Raw genomic sequence first — 17,818 nt, forward strand, 5'->3', positions numbered from 1 at the left:
TTAAAAGGATAACTTAACTCAATATGATTTGTCCAGATATTGTAACGATGTTTTATCTTTTGGCTATGAAAAAAAAAGACATTGACTTATAACATTTCCGAAGTACAAACAAAAGGTGTTTTGCTAACATATTTTATTTTGTCCACTGCTTGTTACAAAAGTATAATTCAGTGATGCGTTCCAAAATGATGCGACTTTTGACGCATGTTTAACTATAAACTATGTTTAATAATTCTAGGAACGATCTGACTATGGAAAATTCTTTTAATTATGTCTACTTTGGGAGGTCATTATGAACAATTGGAATTGCTGCAGTCATTAAGGGACGGAACCCCATTTGGTAGAAACATACCTGAATTCGATCCCTTCTTATTGCCACTTCCACTGCCACTTCCACGGCTACGTTCCCTCACTGCAAAGTAATGTTATATCATTATTAAAAGGATGCTAATGTTTGTGACTCTTTAAACTGGTGTGATGACATTACTATTTTGGCTATCAAGAACAACACAGTGACATACACAATTTCCGAATCATAAACACAATGATGTTTTGCTTCCATCTGTTTGACCACTGCTTGTTACAAAATGAAATATCTAGTCATGCGTTATAGAATTGTATGACTTTTAACATCACGTATAAAGGTAAAAACTTCTAGGAACGATCCCAATCTTGCTTGACCATTTTATCAATTACGACAGATTGAAAATATTGCAATAATTTTGACGTGGCAACTACTTTAACTATACTTGCTTTGTTCGTTTTCACTGTATCTCTTTACCTTAAAACGTCCACTCGCTGCGAACATGGTTAACGTTTTGAAACCTCCAAATAAATAGCCAGAAACTTATATTGTGGTTTGATTTTTTTAATTATATTGTTTTTTGGGCTTTGAAATACAACAAAATCACACATTCAATTTTAAAAATAACACCCAAAGGACATTATTTTGGTTAAATTTAGTTGAGCTTGCATTTTTCAAACCTTTGTCCTTACTGTACGCTAATTGCAAGACGTACAAAAAAAAAAACGTTTGATGAGAGCAATGGTCTTACCTGTCGTTCGTGTTCGAGGTTCCGGAATCTTCTTTTGCACGTCCGTTTCTTTATTAAATAAAAAAAACATCAAATAGTCCGTCAAAATCGAAGGTTTAAACGAAACAAACGGCTATCGTTATCACATTTGACTCCACGGAACCATGAACGGATAAATCTTTCTTTCTACAACACAACTAAACGACTTACCTCCAGCAGATAAGATGTTATCCTTTTTCCCTGCAAAAAGAAAGAATAATACCGTGATAGAAAAAAAGTAAATTAACATCTGTGGTTGAAGGATTTTGTCCCATCGTGAACTACACAGAGCAATACTAACTAAAACACGGTCACTTGAACGCATTCCAGAATGAATTGAGTTTTTTCTATCAAGTCTAGATGTGAAATTGTTAGGTGAGATATTGCAATATTGGAACTACAATTATGAACGATTGGAAACCTTTCACTCTTTACAACAAAGAACCCAAATATTAAGGAACCTACCTGAGCCTGATCCACTGCCACGTCCACGGCGTCCACCACCTGAAAAGATTTGTTAATCATTATTATTAGGATAACTTAACTCAATATGATTTGTCCAGATATTGTAACAATGTTTTATCTTTTGGTCATGAAAAAAAAAGACATTAACTTATACATTTCCGAAGTACAAACAAAAGGTGTTTTGCTAACATCTATTTTGTCCACTACTTGTTACAAAAGTATAATTCAGTGATGCGTTCCAAAATGATACGACTATTGACACAATGTTTAACTATAACTATGTTTAATAAGTCTAGGAACGATCTGACTAGGGAAAATTCTTTTAATTATGACTACTTTGGGATTTCATTATGAACAATTGGAATTGCTGCAATCATTAAGGGACGGAACCCCATTTGGTAGAAACATACCTGAATTCGATCCCTTCTTATTGCCACTTCCACTGCCACTTCCACGGCTACGTTCCCTCACTGCAAAGTAATGTTATATCATTGTTAAAAGGATGCTAATATTTGTGCCTCTTTAAGCTGGTGTAATGACATTTACTATTTTGGCTATCAAGAACAACACAGTGACATACACAATGTCCGAATCATAAACACAATGATGTTTTGCTTCCATCTGTTTGACCACTGCTTGTTACAAAATGAAATATCTAGTCATGCTTTATAGAATAATAGGACTTTTAACATCAAAAGTTAAAACGTCCACTCGCTGCGAACATGGTTAACGTTTTGAAACCTCCAAATAAATAGCCAGAAACTTATATTGTGGTTTGATTTTTTTAATTATATTGCTTTTTGGGCTTTAAAATACAACAAAATCACACATTCAATTTTAAAAATAACACCCAAAGGACATTGGTTAAATTAAATTGAGCTTGCATTTTTCAAACCTTTGTCCTTAGGTTTAAACGAAACAAACGGCTATCGTTATCACATTTGACTCCACGGAACCATGAACGGATAAATCTTTCTTTCTACAAAACAATTAAACGACTTACCTCCAGCAGATAAGATTTTATCCTTTTTCCCTGCAAAAAGAAAGAAGAGTACCGTGATAGAAAAAAAGTAAATTAACATCTGTGGTTGAAGGATTTTGTTCCATCGTGAACTACACAGAGCAATACTAAATAAAACACAGTCACTTGAAGGCATTCCTGAATGAATTGAGTTTTTTCTATCAAGTCTAGATGTGAAATTGTTAGGTGAGATATTGCAATATTGGAACTACAATTATGAACGATTTGAAACCTTACACTCTTTGCAACAAAGAACCCAAATATTAAGGAACCTACCTGAGCCTGATCCACTGCCACGTCCACGGCGTCCACCACCTAAAAAGATTTGTTTATCATCGTTAAAAGGATAACTTAACTCAATATGATTTGTCCAGATATTGTAACGATGTTTTATCTTTTGGCTATGAAAAAAAAAGACATTGACTTATAACATTTCCGAAGTACAAACAAAAGGTGTTTTGCTAACATATTTTATTTTGTCCACTGCTTGTTACAAAAGTATAATTCAGTGATGCGTTCCAAAATGATGCGACTTTTGACGCATGTTTAACTATAAACTATGTTTAATAATTCTAGGAACGATCTGACTATGGAAAATTCTTTTAATTATGTCTACTTTGGGAGGTCATTATGAACAATTGGAATTGCTGCAATCATTAAGAGACGGAACCCCATTTGGTAGAAACATACCTGAATTCGATCCCTTCTTATTGCCACTTCCACTGCCACTTCCACGGCTACGTTCCCTCACTGCAAAGTAATGTTATATCATTGTTAAAAGGATGCTAATATTTGTGCCTCTTTAAGCTGGTGTAATGACATTTACTATTCTGGCTATCAAGAACAACACAGTGACATACACAATGTCCGAATCATAAACACAATGATGTTTTGCTTCCATCTGTTTGACCACTGCTTGTTACAAAATGAAATATCTAGTCATGCTTTATAGAATAATAGGACTTTTAACATCACGTTTAAAGGTAAAAACTTCTAGGAACGATCCCAATCTTGCTTGACCATTCTATCACTTACGACAGATTAGTAACATTGCAATAATGTTGACGTGGCAACTACTTTAACTATACTTGCTTTGTTCGTTTTCACTGTATCTCTTTACCTTAAAACGTCCACTCGCTGCGAACATGGTTAACGTTTTGAAACCTCCAAATAAATAGCCAGAAACTGATATTGTGGTTTGATTTTTTTAATTATATTGTTTTTGGGGCTTTGAAATACAACAAAGTCACACATTCAATTTTAAAAATAACACCCAAAGGACATTGGTTAAATTTAATTGAGCTTGCATTTTTCAAACCTTTGTCCTTAGGTTTAAACGAAACAAACGGCTATCGTTATCACATTTGACTCCACGGAACCATGAACGGATAAATCTTTCTTTCTACAAAACAATTAAACGACTTACCTCCAGCAGATAAGATTTTATCCTTTTTCCCTGCAAAAAGAAAGAAGAGTACCGTGATAGAAAAAAAGTAAATTAACATCTGTGGTTGAAGGATTTTGTTCCATCGTGAACTACACAGAGCAATACTAAATAAAACACAGTCACTTGAAGGCATTCCTGAATGAATTGAGTTTTTTCTATCAAGTCTAGATGTGAAATTGTTAGGTGAGATATTGCAATATTGGAACTACAATTATGAACGATTGGAAACCTTACACTCTTTGCAACAAAGAACCCAATATTGAGGAACCTACCTGAGCCTGATCCACTGCCACGTCCACGGCGTCCACCACCTAAACAGATTTGTTTATCATTGATAAAAGGATAACTTATCTCAATATGATTTGTCCAGATATTGTTACGATGTTTTATCTTTTGGCTATGAAAAAAAAAGACATTGACTTATAACATTTCCGAAGTACAAACAAAAGGTGTCTTGCTAACATATATTATTTTGTCCACTGCTTGTTACAAAAGTATAATTCAGTGATGCGTTCCAAAATGATGCGACTATTGACGCATGTTTAACTATAACTATGTTTAATAATTCTAGGAACGATCTGACTAGGGAAAATTCTTTTAATTATGACTACTTTGGGATGTCATTATGAACAATTGGAATTGCTGCAATCATTAAGGGACGGAACCCCATTTGGTAGAAACATACCTGAATTCGATCCCTTCTTGTTGCCACTTCCACTACCACTTCCACGGCTACGTTCCCTCACTGCAAAGTAATGTTATATCATTATTAAAAGGATGCTAATATTTGTGACTCTTTAAGCTGGTGTAATGACATTTACTATTTTGGCTATCAAGAACAACACAGTGACATACACAATTTCCGAATCATAAAAACAATGATGTTTTGCTTCCATCTGTTTGACCACTGCCTGTTACAAAATGAAATATCTAGTCATGCTTTATAGAATTATACGACTTTTAACATCACGTATTAAGGTAAAAACTTCTAGGTACGATCCCAATCTAGCTTGACCATTCTATCAATTACGGCAGATTAGAAACATTGCAATAATTTTGGCGTGGCAACTACTTTAACTATACTTGCTTTGTTCGTTTTCACTGTATCTCTTTACCTTTAAACGTCCACTCGCTGCGAACGTGGTTAACGTTTTGAAACCTCCAAATAAATAGCCAGAAACTTATATTGTGGTTTGATTTTTTTAAATATATTGTTTTTTGGGCTTTGAATTACAACAAAATGACACTTTAAGTTTTAAAAATAACACCCAAAGGACATTGGTTAAATTTAGTTGAGCTTGCATTTTTCAAACCTTTGTCCTTACTGAACGCTAATTGCAAGACGTACAAAAAAAAGACGTTTGATGAGAGCAATGGTCCTACCTGTCGTTCGTCTTCGAGGTTTCGGAATCTTCTTTTGCACGTCCGTTTCTTTATTAAATAAAAAAAACATCAAATAGTCTTTCAAAATCGAAGGTTTAAACGAAACAAACGGCTATCGTTATCACAATTGACTCCACGGAACCATGAACGGATAAATCTTTCTTTCTACAACACAACTAAACGACTTACCTCCAGCAGATAAGATGTTATCCTTTTTCCCTGCAAAAAGAAAGAAGGGTACCGTGATAGAAAAAAAGTAAATTAACATCTGTGGTTGAAGGATTTTGTTCCATCGTGAACTACACAGAGCAATACTAAATAAAACACAGTCACTTGACGGCATTCCTGAATGAATTGAGTTTTTTCTATCAAGTGTAGATGTGAAATTGTTAGGTGAGATATTGCAATATTGGAACTACAATTATGAACGATTGGAAACCTTAGACTCTTTGCAACAAAGAACCCAATATTAAGGAACCTACCTGAGCCTGATCCACTGCCACGTCCACGGCGTCCACCACCTAACAAGATTTGTTTATCATTATTAAAAGGATAACTTAACTCAATATGATTTGTCCAGATATTGTTACGATGTTTTATCTTTTGGCTATGAAAAAAAAGACATTGACTTATAACATTTCCGAAGTACAAACAAAAGGTGTTTTGCTAACATCTATTGTGTCCACTGCTTGTTACAAAAGTATAGTTCAGTGATGCGTTCCAAAACGATGCGACTATTGACGCATGTGTAACTATAAACTATGTTTAATAATTCTAGGAACGATCTGACTATGGAAAATTCTTTTAATTATGACTACTTTGGGATGTCATTATGAATAATTGGAATTGCTGCAATCATTAAGGGACGGAACCCCATTTGGTAGAAACATACCTGAATTCGATCCCTTCTTATTGCCACTTCCACTGCCACTGCCACGGCTACGTTCCCTCACTGCAAAGTAATGTTAGATCATTATTAAAAAGATGCTAATATTTGTGACTCTTTAAGCTGGTGTGATGACATTACGATTTTGCCTATCAAGAACAACACAGTGACATACACAATTTCCGAATCATAAAAACAATGATGTTTTGCTTCCATCTGTTTGACCACTGCTTGTTACAAAATGAAATATCTAGTCATGCATTATAGAATTAAATGACTTTTAACATCACGTATAAAGGTAAAAACTTCTAGGAACGATCCCAATCTTGCTTGACCATTCTATCAATTACGACAGATAGAAACATTGCAAATTTGGGAAATATACGGAGCTTTTTTTTTTTTTTTTTTCGCGGGGTTTTCCTTTGCACAACTCTTGAACTCAGTTCTAATCGTCAGGATTTTCCCAATACTTTACGGGACATTCTCTACTTCTTCTTTTGTGGAAACTTGAGAATTGTGAGGCTGTTCTCGATTTACTATGACTTCTGATTTGCTCAGATATTGTGTTATGAAACACTGTTTTGTTATAGGCACTGACAAACAAAACATTGACAAATATTTAAGAATAACACCAAAATGGTATATTTTTCGGTAAAATCCATTTGATCTCGCATTGCTTAAAAACTTGTACCTTACTTTAATTGCAAACTAATGGTAACAAATAAAAGGTTGAAACGAAACAAATGGCTATAGACTTCACAGAACCATACGAAGATAAATGTATTTACCACCAACAAAAACACCCCAAAACGACAGATAGGTTGGTTTATAACATCCACAACAACAAATCACACATTCAACTCAGGATAATCAAGGGGGTGTCTTAGATGAACAACCTTTTAGTTTGTCACCTTTTTTTGGTTGGTCGACTTTACATGTATAAACCATGTATTATTGTCAATGGAACCCCTTTACGCTTACTCCTACGTCCTCTGACGTCACTTCAGTTTGCATAGAGTATATTTGTGTTAGTTAATCGTATCTGTCACTATTGGTTAATGTTCACAATAGTCCATTGTGTTTTTGTTTTCCCGGGCATGCCCACCACAAGCTTTTTGGCTCCGACTATATCCGCATTTCTCATTCTCCTTAATACTGTTTTACGTTATTTTTATTTCGATTAACAGTTGCATTTGAAAAAAAAATGAAATTCTTGAAATGAATGATATGAAATGAAAACAAAATTATGAGAGGTTCTTCACCAGACCCATATAAAGTTAACATGTTTTTGTCCCGTCCCGCCTACTTTGTTACTTTTGACAGCTTAAAAAATGAATGTCACAAAGAAATGACTTCAAACAGAACTCTTCTAGATAAAGCATATTTGAACAAGGGAACATGGGGATTAGTAGCAGATAGACACTTAAAGGAACTATAAAGGAGCAAAACACATTTAGTTTACCTCCCGTCTTGACTCTACTCGTATTTGACGGTCTGTTTCTCCCTACAAGAAAAAGACAGAGTTAAAAAAATGATAATAATTAAACAGAAAACAATATGTTGAAAAACGACTGACCACAGCCACAGTAAAACCCCAAACCCAACCTCAACACAACCACAACCACAACCACAACCACAACCACAACCACAACCACAACCACAACCACCAGAACAACAACAACCACAACCACAACCACAACCACAACCACAACCACAACCAAAACCAAAACCAAAACCACCACATGATAAGATAAGATAAGAACTTTATTATCCCACACTGGGGAAATTAAAACACAACCACAACCACAACCACAACCACAACCACAATCACAACCACAACCACAACCACAACCACAACCACAACCACAACCACAATCACAACCACAACCACAACAGCAACCACAATCACAACCACAACCACATTCAGAACTACATTCACAACCACAACCACATTCACAACCACAATCACAACCACCACCACAACCCAAACCCTATCCACAACCACAATCACAACCACAACCACAACAGCAACAGCAACCACAACCACAACCACAACCACAACCACATCCACAACCAGAACCACATCCACAACCACAACCACAACCACAACCACAACCACAACCACAACCACAACCACAACCACAACCAAAACCAAAACCAAAACCACACAAAACAACCACAACCACCACCACAACCACAACCACAACCACAACCACAACAGCAACCACAACCACAACCACAGCCACAAAAAACAACCACAACCCAGCCGCACCCACAAACACAGACAACCACAATCAGAACTGTAATCACAACGATCACAACCACAATAATAACCGCAATCATCACATTTCCAGGCATTTCAATTATCACATTTTGAGTTAATTCTGTGTGATTTTACGGATTTTATTTTCTCTCCGAAGGGAATGGATTGCTTAGATTCAACAATGAATCAAACTTTCCGTTTACATCGGTTGACCCCAGACGTGAAGCTTAAACAACAAACACAAACAAGTTTAACATCACACGAACTGTAGAATATACTTACTATTGTAGCTCCTCCATCTGGTTTGACCTAAAAGAAATCGTAAAGTTTTAAGGCAAACAAGTTTTAATGAAAACATATTTTAATGAAAACAATTTAGCCAAGGCCAACCATCATTTAATCTGATATTATATATGAACAAGTTGATCTAAAAAGTATATACACTTATTTATACTTAATGGGTGTTGTGTTTAAAGGGAGTGGACTGGTCTCAAAATATACCATCTAAACACACACAACTTCGTGTGACAAGGGTGTTTTTTCTTTCATTTTTAAATCACAACTTCAACGACCAATTGAGCTCAAACTTTCACAGGTTTGTTATTTATACATACATTGAGATACACCAAGTGAGAAGACTGGTCTTTGACAATTACCAATAGTGTCCACTGTCTTTAACACAGCTTTCAGAATCGTTAAGTTGGGGACATTATCTTATGATAGGCAATAGGTAAACCATACATCCCCAACCCGAACCTGTCCAGTCCGTGCTCTGGACATGTTTGCCCCCTACTTTTATTGCCACTTTGGGTAGAGAAGGAAAAATTACACTTACTGATCTTGGTGTATTTAATCTGACAACCTCGCTGACGACGCTTATCCACGTTCTTAACGGTGAAAGCCTTGCAGTTCAATTCCTTACCATCCTCCCTTCCAGGAGGCGAGTATTCGATAAGGGTAGTGAAGTCTTGGTCCAAGATGTAGCTAATTATGAAAGCTGACTCGGTAATTTCAATTGAGAACTTAAGACGACCTGAAGTATCAGGCGTGGTCTGCGAATCCACCTCTTCGCCTTTGCCATTTTTAAGTGAAAAGGTTTCACTATTGACATCTGATAAATAAACAACAAAGTACAATGAAACAAACTTTTTTTGTTATAACTTGTCATACAGATCCTTGTCATTTGATTGGTGGAACTTACTTCACGTGACATTCACTATTACTCCCATCTGCAGCGGCGATCACAAAGACATATTCGCCTTTAAGGATTAGCATTTCCCATTCAACAATTTAGGATCATCCTTGTTCCCAATGTTTTTGAGCAGTAAAGCGCCGCCGCGCCGCTGCTAAAACAAACGAGCACCTGTGCAAAAGGTTGTGATCCGGTTGCTATTAAGTTTGTGCATTGTTGCCGCTACGCGACGCTATATGATTTGCTCCGAGCCAGTAATTTGTGTGATTTTTCATAATGTTGTACTTTTAAAATACATCAAAAGGCAAGGATCTATAATGTCTGTTATATAAAACAAATATTGAGTGGCTTTAATTTGTGGAATGGAAGGATATTATCGCTCGGTCAAATTTTGAATGTTCCATTTCACTCGGCTTCGACTCGTGAAATGGAACAGTCCACACAATGTCTACAGATTTACACTAAAGTTGCACAGTTTGAAGATAATGATAGAGGAAAGCTTCCCTGAAAATATTACTTGCTGAGGTGCTATAGTTTATTGGGAAATGAGTAAAACAGTGTCAAGAAAATCATTTTCGTATCAGAAAGTTATTTTAGCATTTAAAAACGTAATTTTATGACATTGTTTTACTCATTTCTCAAAAAATACAGAACCTCAGCAACTAATATTTTAAGGTACGCTTTCCACGATCATTATCTTCAAACGTTGTAAGTTTAATGTAATTCTGTGGACATAGTGTTTTGTGTTACAAAAAGTACCCAAATCCTTTAAGATAACCCAGGGCATGAAATGCTAATAGAAGGGGTTCGCCCCGGTGTTCCTGGTGCTGCATAATTGGGTCTCAGAATTCATTACATCATTAACTTCTGTAAATAAAATACGTATATTAAGCGCATTGAGTTCCTTGTCTGTAAATCCCTGCGCTATATAAGACTTTGATAATATTCTTCTATACTTTGTATTTTGACTACACTGAAATCAGTCGTTAAATGAATTTGATCATAGTTACGTTATCATTATCACTTAAAAGGCACTGGACATTTTTGGTACTTACTCAAAATATTTGTTAGTAACAGAACTTTGGTAATTATAAAATAATGTGAGAAACGGCCCCTGTGAAGAAACGTAGTTTTTGAGAATGAATTTACCTCAGCTGAGGTCTCGAATTCAAGCATCTGAAAGCACACGTGATGGTAAAGCAACAAGGGACGTGTTTTCTTACATTACTCCCTTGCAAATTCGATGACAAACTTAGCCTTGCTCAGAGCAGTTGAATTGTTCACTCCGAAAAAGACCGCCGCTGTAAAAACCTACCCGTATACACTGTGCGTAGTGTGTGTAACCACATCGCATGACACGACGCTCCCCGTACACTAGCCGCATGCGGAGGCCGTTCCGAAGTGGTACGAATGCGGATGACTTGTTCACAGTAGTTGCACACACACTACGCACAGTGTACACGGTTGGGTTCACAGCGGCGTCTTTCCGGAGTGACTAATTAATGCGACTGCCTTCAGCAAGGCTATGACAAACTGAGTTTTGTTATTTTATGCATAATGTTGAGATACACCAAGTGAAGCTACTGGTCTTTATCAATAACCAAAGGTGTCCAGTGCCTTGAAATGACGTTGCAATTTAAAAACCTCACCCAGTTTAAAATCGCCGACTTCACAACCGATTTGGAACTCCTTTGATACCTTATCGTCGAATGGAGATATTTCGAATACACTGATTACTTTCTTATCCAAAGTCCTCTTGATCTCCTGTGAAGAATCTCCTGAAGTTGTAAAAGTCTCCCCTTCATCTTCATCTAAATAAGATACCAAATGAAATCGAATTTAACAAATCGAATTGAATAAACAAAAACAAATCTAATCAAACCCCCCAACAAAACTGAATATTCCTTTATAATGGCGTTTTAAATTTTTGAAGTAAAACACGAAGTCTTGAATACATGCAAAATTCAAGCTTCATCTTGCATATGTTTCGTGTCAATATATACCATTTGAAATTGCACCTTTAAGGTGACCGCACATGATGTTCGTGAAGTCACGGTGACATTAATTAATACGTACGTGGGCTTTAACATCTAAATATAGGTTTTCTCGGTCAATTTCGGAAAATGAGCAGCCAGTTTAACCACCAGCCTATTCTATTTCGCATGAAATCGAATGCTACTGAAAAGGGTCAATCGATTTCATGTTATGATTAGTCAAAAGTTATGTTGCGTCATTCGATTTAACAAAATAATCATAAGTCAAACGAAAAGAAAAATTGTAACAATAACAATGGGTGTTCGGCTAATGCCCCTACACCTCAATAAAAAAGATTAAAATTTCCAATCGAAATGCAATAAATTTTGAACAAAGAAAAAGCGAGGTCGACATTCATTGTACAAATACAAGTTAATGTTGAATGACCAATATCGACGTCTAAAATGCATGTGCACTTCACCTTAGCAATTTAATTACCAAACAAAGTTAGAATCTATGTCTAGTGTTTTTGTCATAAAAAAAATCGAAGTCGATAAATAAAACAACTATTTTGTAGTTTTGTTTGCTACCCACTGCTCTTGATTAACCTTGAAAAACGTGTACCGCAATAATAGTGTCAACGAGGTACAATACAACGTTGGTAATAAATACAGAGAGCTAACCTTGGTTTCCTCTAGGAACAGACGGATCATCTGACGAAGGTTGAACATCAGTTTCTACAAAAGGAGATAATTAATCAATTCAGTCAAAATAAATTGTTTAAAGGTCAAAAAAGTCTTTTAAAACAACAGTTGACTTAATGAGTTAAAAAACATTAATGTGATTTATCATTGTCTTACCTCCTACTGATATCTCTGGATCCTCTTTAGAAGATTCCCCTGCAACATAACAATATCATTTGATAAAACAACATGACTTTACTAAAGTAACTGCCTGATGCGAAAAAAAAAACATTACGAACTTTTAGCAGAGAGTGATAAAACAGAAAAGAAGGTTAAACGGTGTTTTTTCTGATTTTCTCAAAGTATTTGTCAAGACACATGTTTCACTTTAATTATTCAAAAACAAATGCAGTCACTCTCACCTTTCTTTGGCTTGTTGTTGTTGTTGTTAGGACGGTCTGTTTGGAGAGAGAGATTTAACAAACTTGAGATAATGACGAAGGCTTTTTAGCAAAATACAGAACAAGTTTCACACTTAACGTTTTACTTCATTATGTTCTACCAAAATAATTGTTTACAAGACGTAAATGAAAAGCTCGGTTTGTTTTGTTGATGCAAAGTGGTAAGGCAGATCATATTTATTCATGTTTCCATTTCACCAAAACAATTATCTTACCTTTTCTTGGCCTTGGAGTGTCGGGTTTATCTGACGGCGGTTGAACATCAGTTTCTACAAAAGGAGATAAATAATTAAGTCAAAATAGAAGGCGAAAGGATGACAAATGTATATTGAGATAACAGTTGATGTCATGAGTTAAAACACATTAATGTGATTCATCATGGTCTTACCTCCTACTGATATCTCTGGATCCTCTTCAGAAGATTCCCCTGCAACAAGACAGTATGATTTGATGAAACAAAATAACTTTACTAAAGTTAATTGCCTGATGCAAAATAAACATTACAAAACTTTTCGAAATTGTTCATGTACATTTATTTGAAAAGCAAGACGCTTAAAAGGCGAGAATTTAATTATTCTTGTCGCACTGTTTGTCAAAAATATCAAATTCTGACACAAATAAAACAATTGTTTCAACAGTTAAATTACACTATGGTTTGTTTATATTCTTTAGGGTGAAACGTCCTTGCCCATCACGTACTCTATTTTAGTTTATCTTATTTCATTGTACACGATAATTATTCATAAACAAGGCCAGTCATTCTCACCTCTCCTCGGGTTCTCTTTCTTGCCCTTGGAACCACCTGTTCGAAGAAAGAAAAAGCTACACGTTTGTCGAAACCGTCTTATCAATCTCAACATTTTTATCTCGACGCATTTACCTCAAACAGTAAACCATACGTACATGAAACCAGAGTCTGTTTTTATAAGTGATAGTGCATTTGTTAACAGTTTTAGTGTGTCTGTTACCTTTTCGCTTGCATTCACACATGTCACATCCGTCCTCATCAGTGGCCCAACCAAAGGGACAATACCTTCTACAACGCACTTGAGAACAGCCTAAAGAAGAACAAAAATAATGTTCAGGTTTCAACCAAGAACAAAATATATCGCATGATGTAGGATCTTGATACATTGCGTGGTACAATTATGTAGAGGTTTACAACTGTGTTGACTAAACAAGGTATTCATTAGTTACACAAACAAAACAATCAAAGGGGAGAAAAACAGCGTGCATGGAAACAAATGTCTTAACTAATCGATCACAATATAGGAAGGTTCAAAATGTTCCGCTGTTCATGGTGGTCATTTATAAGCAATTTATACAAAAATGTGTTCATCTTGTATAATGTTTTCTGTCTTTTTTTTTAGCTATCATTAAATCTACAGTGACTATCATTCCTCTCATATGACTCCTATACATAACCCAGCAACGGATTAATTTACCCTTTTTACACACGTGACCACAGCCATTAGAGCAACACAGCTGACCATCGTCACACTTCTTATCGGCTCCACACTCCTCCGAACAGATTCCGAAAACACCTTCAGGGACTTTGGGACACACGGCTGAAGAGTGAAACAAACAAGAAATCAAAAACACAGAAAGCAAAATAGACAGCTTCTTACAACGCTTGAAGCTTTTAAGGGTGAAGGATACACATACTGGGATAGATGCAAAACACTGCAAAACTAGCGTCGCATTTATGGAGGAGGTTCAATAAAACAATGATCTCACCCAGATTTCCACTTAGAGTATCGGTTTCATCTGACGGCGGCTGAACATCAGTTTCTACAAAAGGAGATCATTAATTCAGTCAAAATAGAAGATGAAAAGATGACAAACATCTAAATTATTGTGATTAAACAGAATGATATCAATATAAACCACAAGGGAAACTGACTCGGTAAATTTTGAAATGATTTTTGGGGTTGAACAAAGAATTGACTAGAGTGGGATTCGAACCAACGACCTCCGGATTAACGTGCGGGTATGATAATACACAAAGTATTGTTGAACACTGTTAAGTTGATAACTGTGGACGCGTTCAACTAAAAAACAAAACTTTTAAAAGGGTTGATTTCAATTTCTGGTTGCTCTGTTGCCGATAATATGCAGTCTGTAAAAAAAATCGAACAAATTAAATCAATGGTTTTGTTAATCTCTGGTTTTCTGATTTTTTTTTTTTTTTGTGAGAAACACTTTTACCAACTTGTCTAGTATTTGTCAAGACACAATTTTCACTGTAATTATTCAAAAACAAATACACTCATTCTCACCTTTCTTCGGCTTGTTGTTGTTAGGACGGTCTGTTTAGAGAGAGAGATTTAACAAACTTGAGATAATGACGAAGGCCTTTTAGCAAAATATAGCACAAGTTTCACACTTAAAGTTTTACCTCATTATGTTATACCACAGTAATTATTTACAAGACGTAAATGAAAAGCTCGGCTTGTTTTGTTGATGCAAAGTGGTAAGGCAGATCATATTTATCCATGTTTCCATTTCGCCAAAACAATTATCTTACCTTTTCTTGGCCTTGGAGTGTCGGGTTTATCTGACGGCGGTTGAACATCAGTTTCTACAAAAGGAGATAAAAAATTCAGTCAAAATAGAAGGCGAAAAGGTGACAAATGTATATTGTGATAACAGTTGATGTCATGAGTTAAAACACATTAATGTGATTCATCATTGTCTTACCTCCCACTGATATCTCTGGATCCTCTTCAGAAGATTCCCCTGCAACAAGACAATATGATTTGATGAAACAAAATAACTTTACTAAAGTAATTGCCTGATGCAAAATAAACATCACAAAACTTTTCGAAATTGTTCATGTACATTTATTTGAAAAGCAAGACGCTTAAAAGGCAAGAATTTAATTATTCTTGTTGCACTGTTTGTCAGAAATATCAAATTCTGACACAAATAAAACAAATTTTTCAACAGTTAAATTACACTATGGTTTATTTATATTCTTTAGGGTGAAACGCCCTTGCCCATCATGTACTATATTTGAGTTTATCTTATTTCACTGTCCACTATAATTATTCATAAACAAGGCCAGTCATTCTCACCTCTCCTCGGGTTCTCTTTCTTGCCCTTGGAACCACCTGTTCGAAGAAAGAAAAAGGTACACGTTTGTCGAAACCGTCTTATCAATCTCAACATTTTTATCTCGATGCATTTACCTCAAACAGTAAACCATACGTACATGAAACCAGAGGCTGTTTTTATAAGTAATAGTGCATTTGTTAACAGTTTTAGTGTGTTTGTTACCTTTTCGCTTGCATTTACACATGTCACATCCGTCCTCATCAGTGGCCCAACCAAAGGGACAATACCTTCTACAACGCACTGGAGAACAGCCTAAAGAAGAACAAAAATAATATTCAGGTTTCAACCAAGAACAAAATATATCGCATGATGTAGGATCTTGAGACATTGTGTGGTACAATTCTGTAGAGGTTTACAACTGTGTTGACTAAACAAGGTATTCATTAGTTACACAAACAAAACAATCAAAGGGGAGAAAAACAGCGTGCATGGAAACAAATGTCTTAACTAATCGATCACATTAAAGGAAGGTTCGAAATGTTCCGCTGTTCATGGTGGCCAACTATAAGCAATTTATACAAACATTTGTTCATCTTGAATATTATGTTTTCTTTTTTTTGCTCAGCTATCATTAAGTCTCCAGTGACTATCATTCCTCTCATATGACTCCTATACATAACCCAGCAACGGATTAATTTACCCTTTTTACACACGTGACCACAGCCATTAGAGCAACACAGCTGACCATCGTCACACTTCTTATCGGCTCCACACTCCTCCGAACAGATTCCGAAAACACCTTCAGGGACTTCGGGACACACGGCTGGAGAGTGAAACAAACAAGAAATCAAAAACACAGAAAGCAAAATAGACAGCTTCTTACAACGCTTGAAGCTTTTAAGGGTGAAGGATACACATACTGGGATAGATGCAAAACACTGCAAAACTAGCGTCGCACTTATGGAGGAGGTTCAATAAAACAATGATCTCACCCTGATTTCCACTTGGAGTATCGGTTTCATCTGACGGCGGCTGAACATCAGTTTCTACAAAAGGAGATCATTAATTCAGTCAAAATAGAAGATGAAAAGATGACAAAAATCTAAATTATTGTGATTAAACAGAATGATATCAATATAAACCACAAGGGAAACTGACTCGGTAAATTTTGAAATGATTTTTGGGGTTGAACAAAGAATTGACTAGAGTGGGATTCGAACCAACGACCTCCGGATTAACATGCGGGTATGATAAAACACAAAGTATTGTTGAACAGTGTTAAGTTGATAACTGTGGACGCGTTCAACTAAAAAACAAAACTTTTAAAAGGGTTGATTTCAATTTCTGGTTGCTCTGTTGCCGATAATATGCAGTCTGTAATAAAAATCGAACAAATTAAATCAATGGTTTTGTTAATCTCTGGTTTTCTGGGGGGTTTTTTTGCGAGAAACACTTTTACCAACTTGTCTAGTATTTGTCAAGACACAATTTTCACTGTAATTATTCAAAAACAAATGCAGTCACTCTCACCTTTCTTTGGCTTGTTGTTGTTGTTGTTAGGACGGTCTGTTTAGAGAGAGAGATTTAACAAACTTGAGATAATGACGAAGGCCTTTTAGCAAAATATAGAACAAGTTTCACACTTAAAGTTTTACCTCATTATGTTATACCACAGTAATTATTTACAAGACGTAAATGAAAAGCTCGGTTTGTTTTGTTGATGCAAAGTGGTAAGGCAGATCATATTTATCCATGTTTCCATTTCACCAAAACAATTATCTTACCTTTTCTTGGCCTTGGAGTGTCGGGTTTATCTGACGGCGGTTGAACATCAGTTTCTACAAAAGGAGATAAAAAATTCAGTCAAAATAGAAGGCGAAAAGGTGACAAATGTATATTGTGATAACAGTTGA

At 35.7% G+C, this 17,818-nt stretch overlaps 1 protein-coding gene across 1 annotated transcript in view; it reads right to left on the bottom strand.

The window, feature by feature from the left end:
- Positions 1–17,818, bottom strand: part of LOC139939589 (uncharacterized) — an 84,564-nt gene that overhangs the window by 32,971 nt on the left and 33,775 nt on the right. The window contains exons 36-70 of the mRNA XM_071935601.1: positions 17,690–17,743; positions 17,436–17,471; positions 16,898–16,951; positions 16,606–16,728; positions 16,128–16,217; positions 15,926–15,961; positions 15,549–15,587; positions 15,376–15,429; positions 15,128–15,157; positions 14,586–14,639; positions 14,294–14,416; positions 13,817–13,906; positions 13,615–13,650; positions 13,237–13,275; positions 13,064–13,117; positions 12,810–12,845; positions 12,565–12,603; positions 12,388–12,441; positions 11,380–11,541; positions 9,374–9,649; positions 8,821–8,847; positions 7,738–7,779; positions 6,282–6,341; positions 5,872–5,910; positions 5,579–5,608; positions 4,692–4,751; positions 4,279–4,317; positions 3,986–4,015; positions 3,250–3,309; positions 2,836–2,874; positions 2,542–2,571; positions 1,949–2,008; positions 1,539–1,577; positions 1,245–1,274; positions 353–412 (exon numbers count right to left, since the gene is read on the bottom strand). Of these exons, the coding sequence (XP_071791702.1) occupies positions 353–412; positions 1,245–1,274; positions 1,539–1,577; positions 1,949–2,008; positions 2,542–2,571; positions 2,836–2,874; positions 3,250–3,309; positions 3,986–4,015; positions 4,279–4,317; positions 4,692–4,751; positions 5,579–5,608; positions 5,872–5,910; positions 6,282–6,341; positions 7,738–7,779; positions 8,821–8,847; positions 9,374–9,649; positions 11,380–11,541; positions 12,388–12,441; positions 12,565–12,603; positions 12,810–12,845; positions 13,064–13,117; positions 13,237–13,275; positions 13,615–13,650; positions 13,817–13,906; positions 14,294–14,416; positions 14,586–14,639; positions 15,128–15,157; positions 15,376–15,429; positions 15,549–15,587; positions 15,926–15,961; positions 16,128–16,217; positions 16,606–16,728; positions 16,898–16,951; positions 17,436–17,471; positions 17,690–17,743 (2,124 nt within the window). The remainder of the gene's footprint in view (positions 1–352; positions 413–1,244; positions 1,275–1,538; positions 1,578–1,948; positions 2,009–2,541; positions 2,572–2,835; positions 2,875–3,249; positions 3,310–3,985; positions 4,016–4,278; positions 4,318–4,691; positions 4,752–5,578; positions 5,609–5,871; positions 5,911–6,281; positions 6,342–7,737; positions 7,780–8,820; positions 8,848–9,373; positions 9,650–11,379; positions 11,542–12,387; positions 12,442–12,564; positions 12,604–12,809; positions 12,846–13,063; positions 13,118–13,236; positions 13,276–13,614; positions 13,651–13,816; positions 13,907–14,293; positions 14,417–14,585; positions 14,640–15,127; positions 15,158–15,375; positions 15,430–15,548; positions 15,588–15,925; positions 15,962–16,127; positions 16,218–16,605; positions 16,729–16,897; positions 16,952–17,435; positions 17,472–17,689; positions 17,744–17,818) is intronic.

This window comes from Asterias amurensis, chromosome 7, assembly GCF_032118995.1.
Source record: "Asterias amurensis chromosome 7, ASM3211899v1".
NCBI classification, from domain to species: domain Eukaryota; kingdom Metazoa; phylum Echinodermata; class Asteroidea; order Forcipulatida; family Asteriidae; genus Asterias; species Asterias amurensis.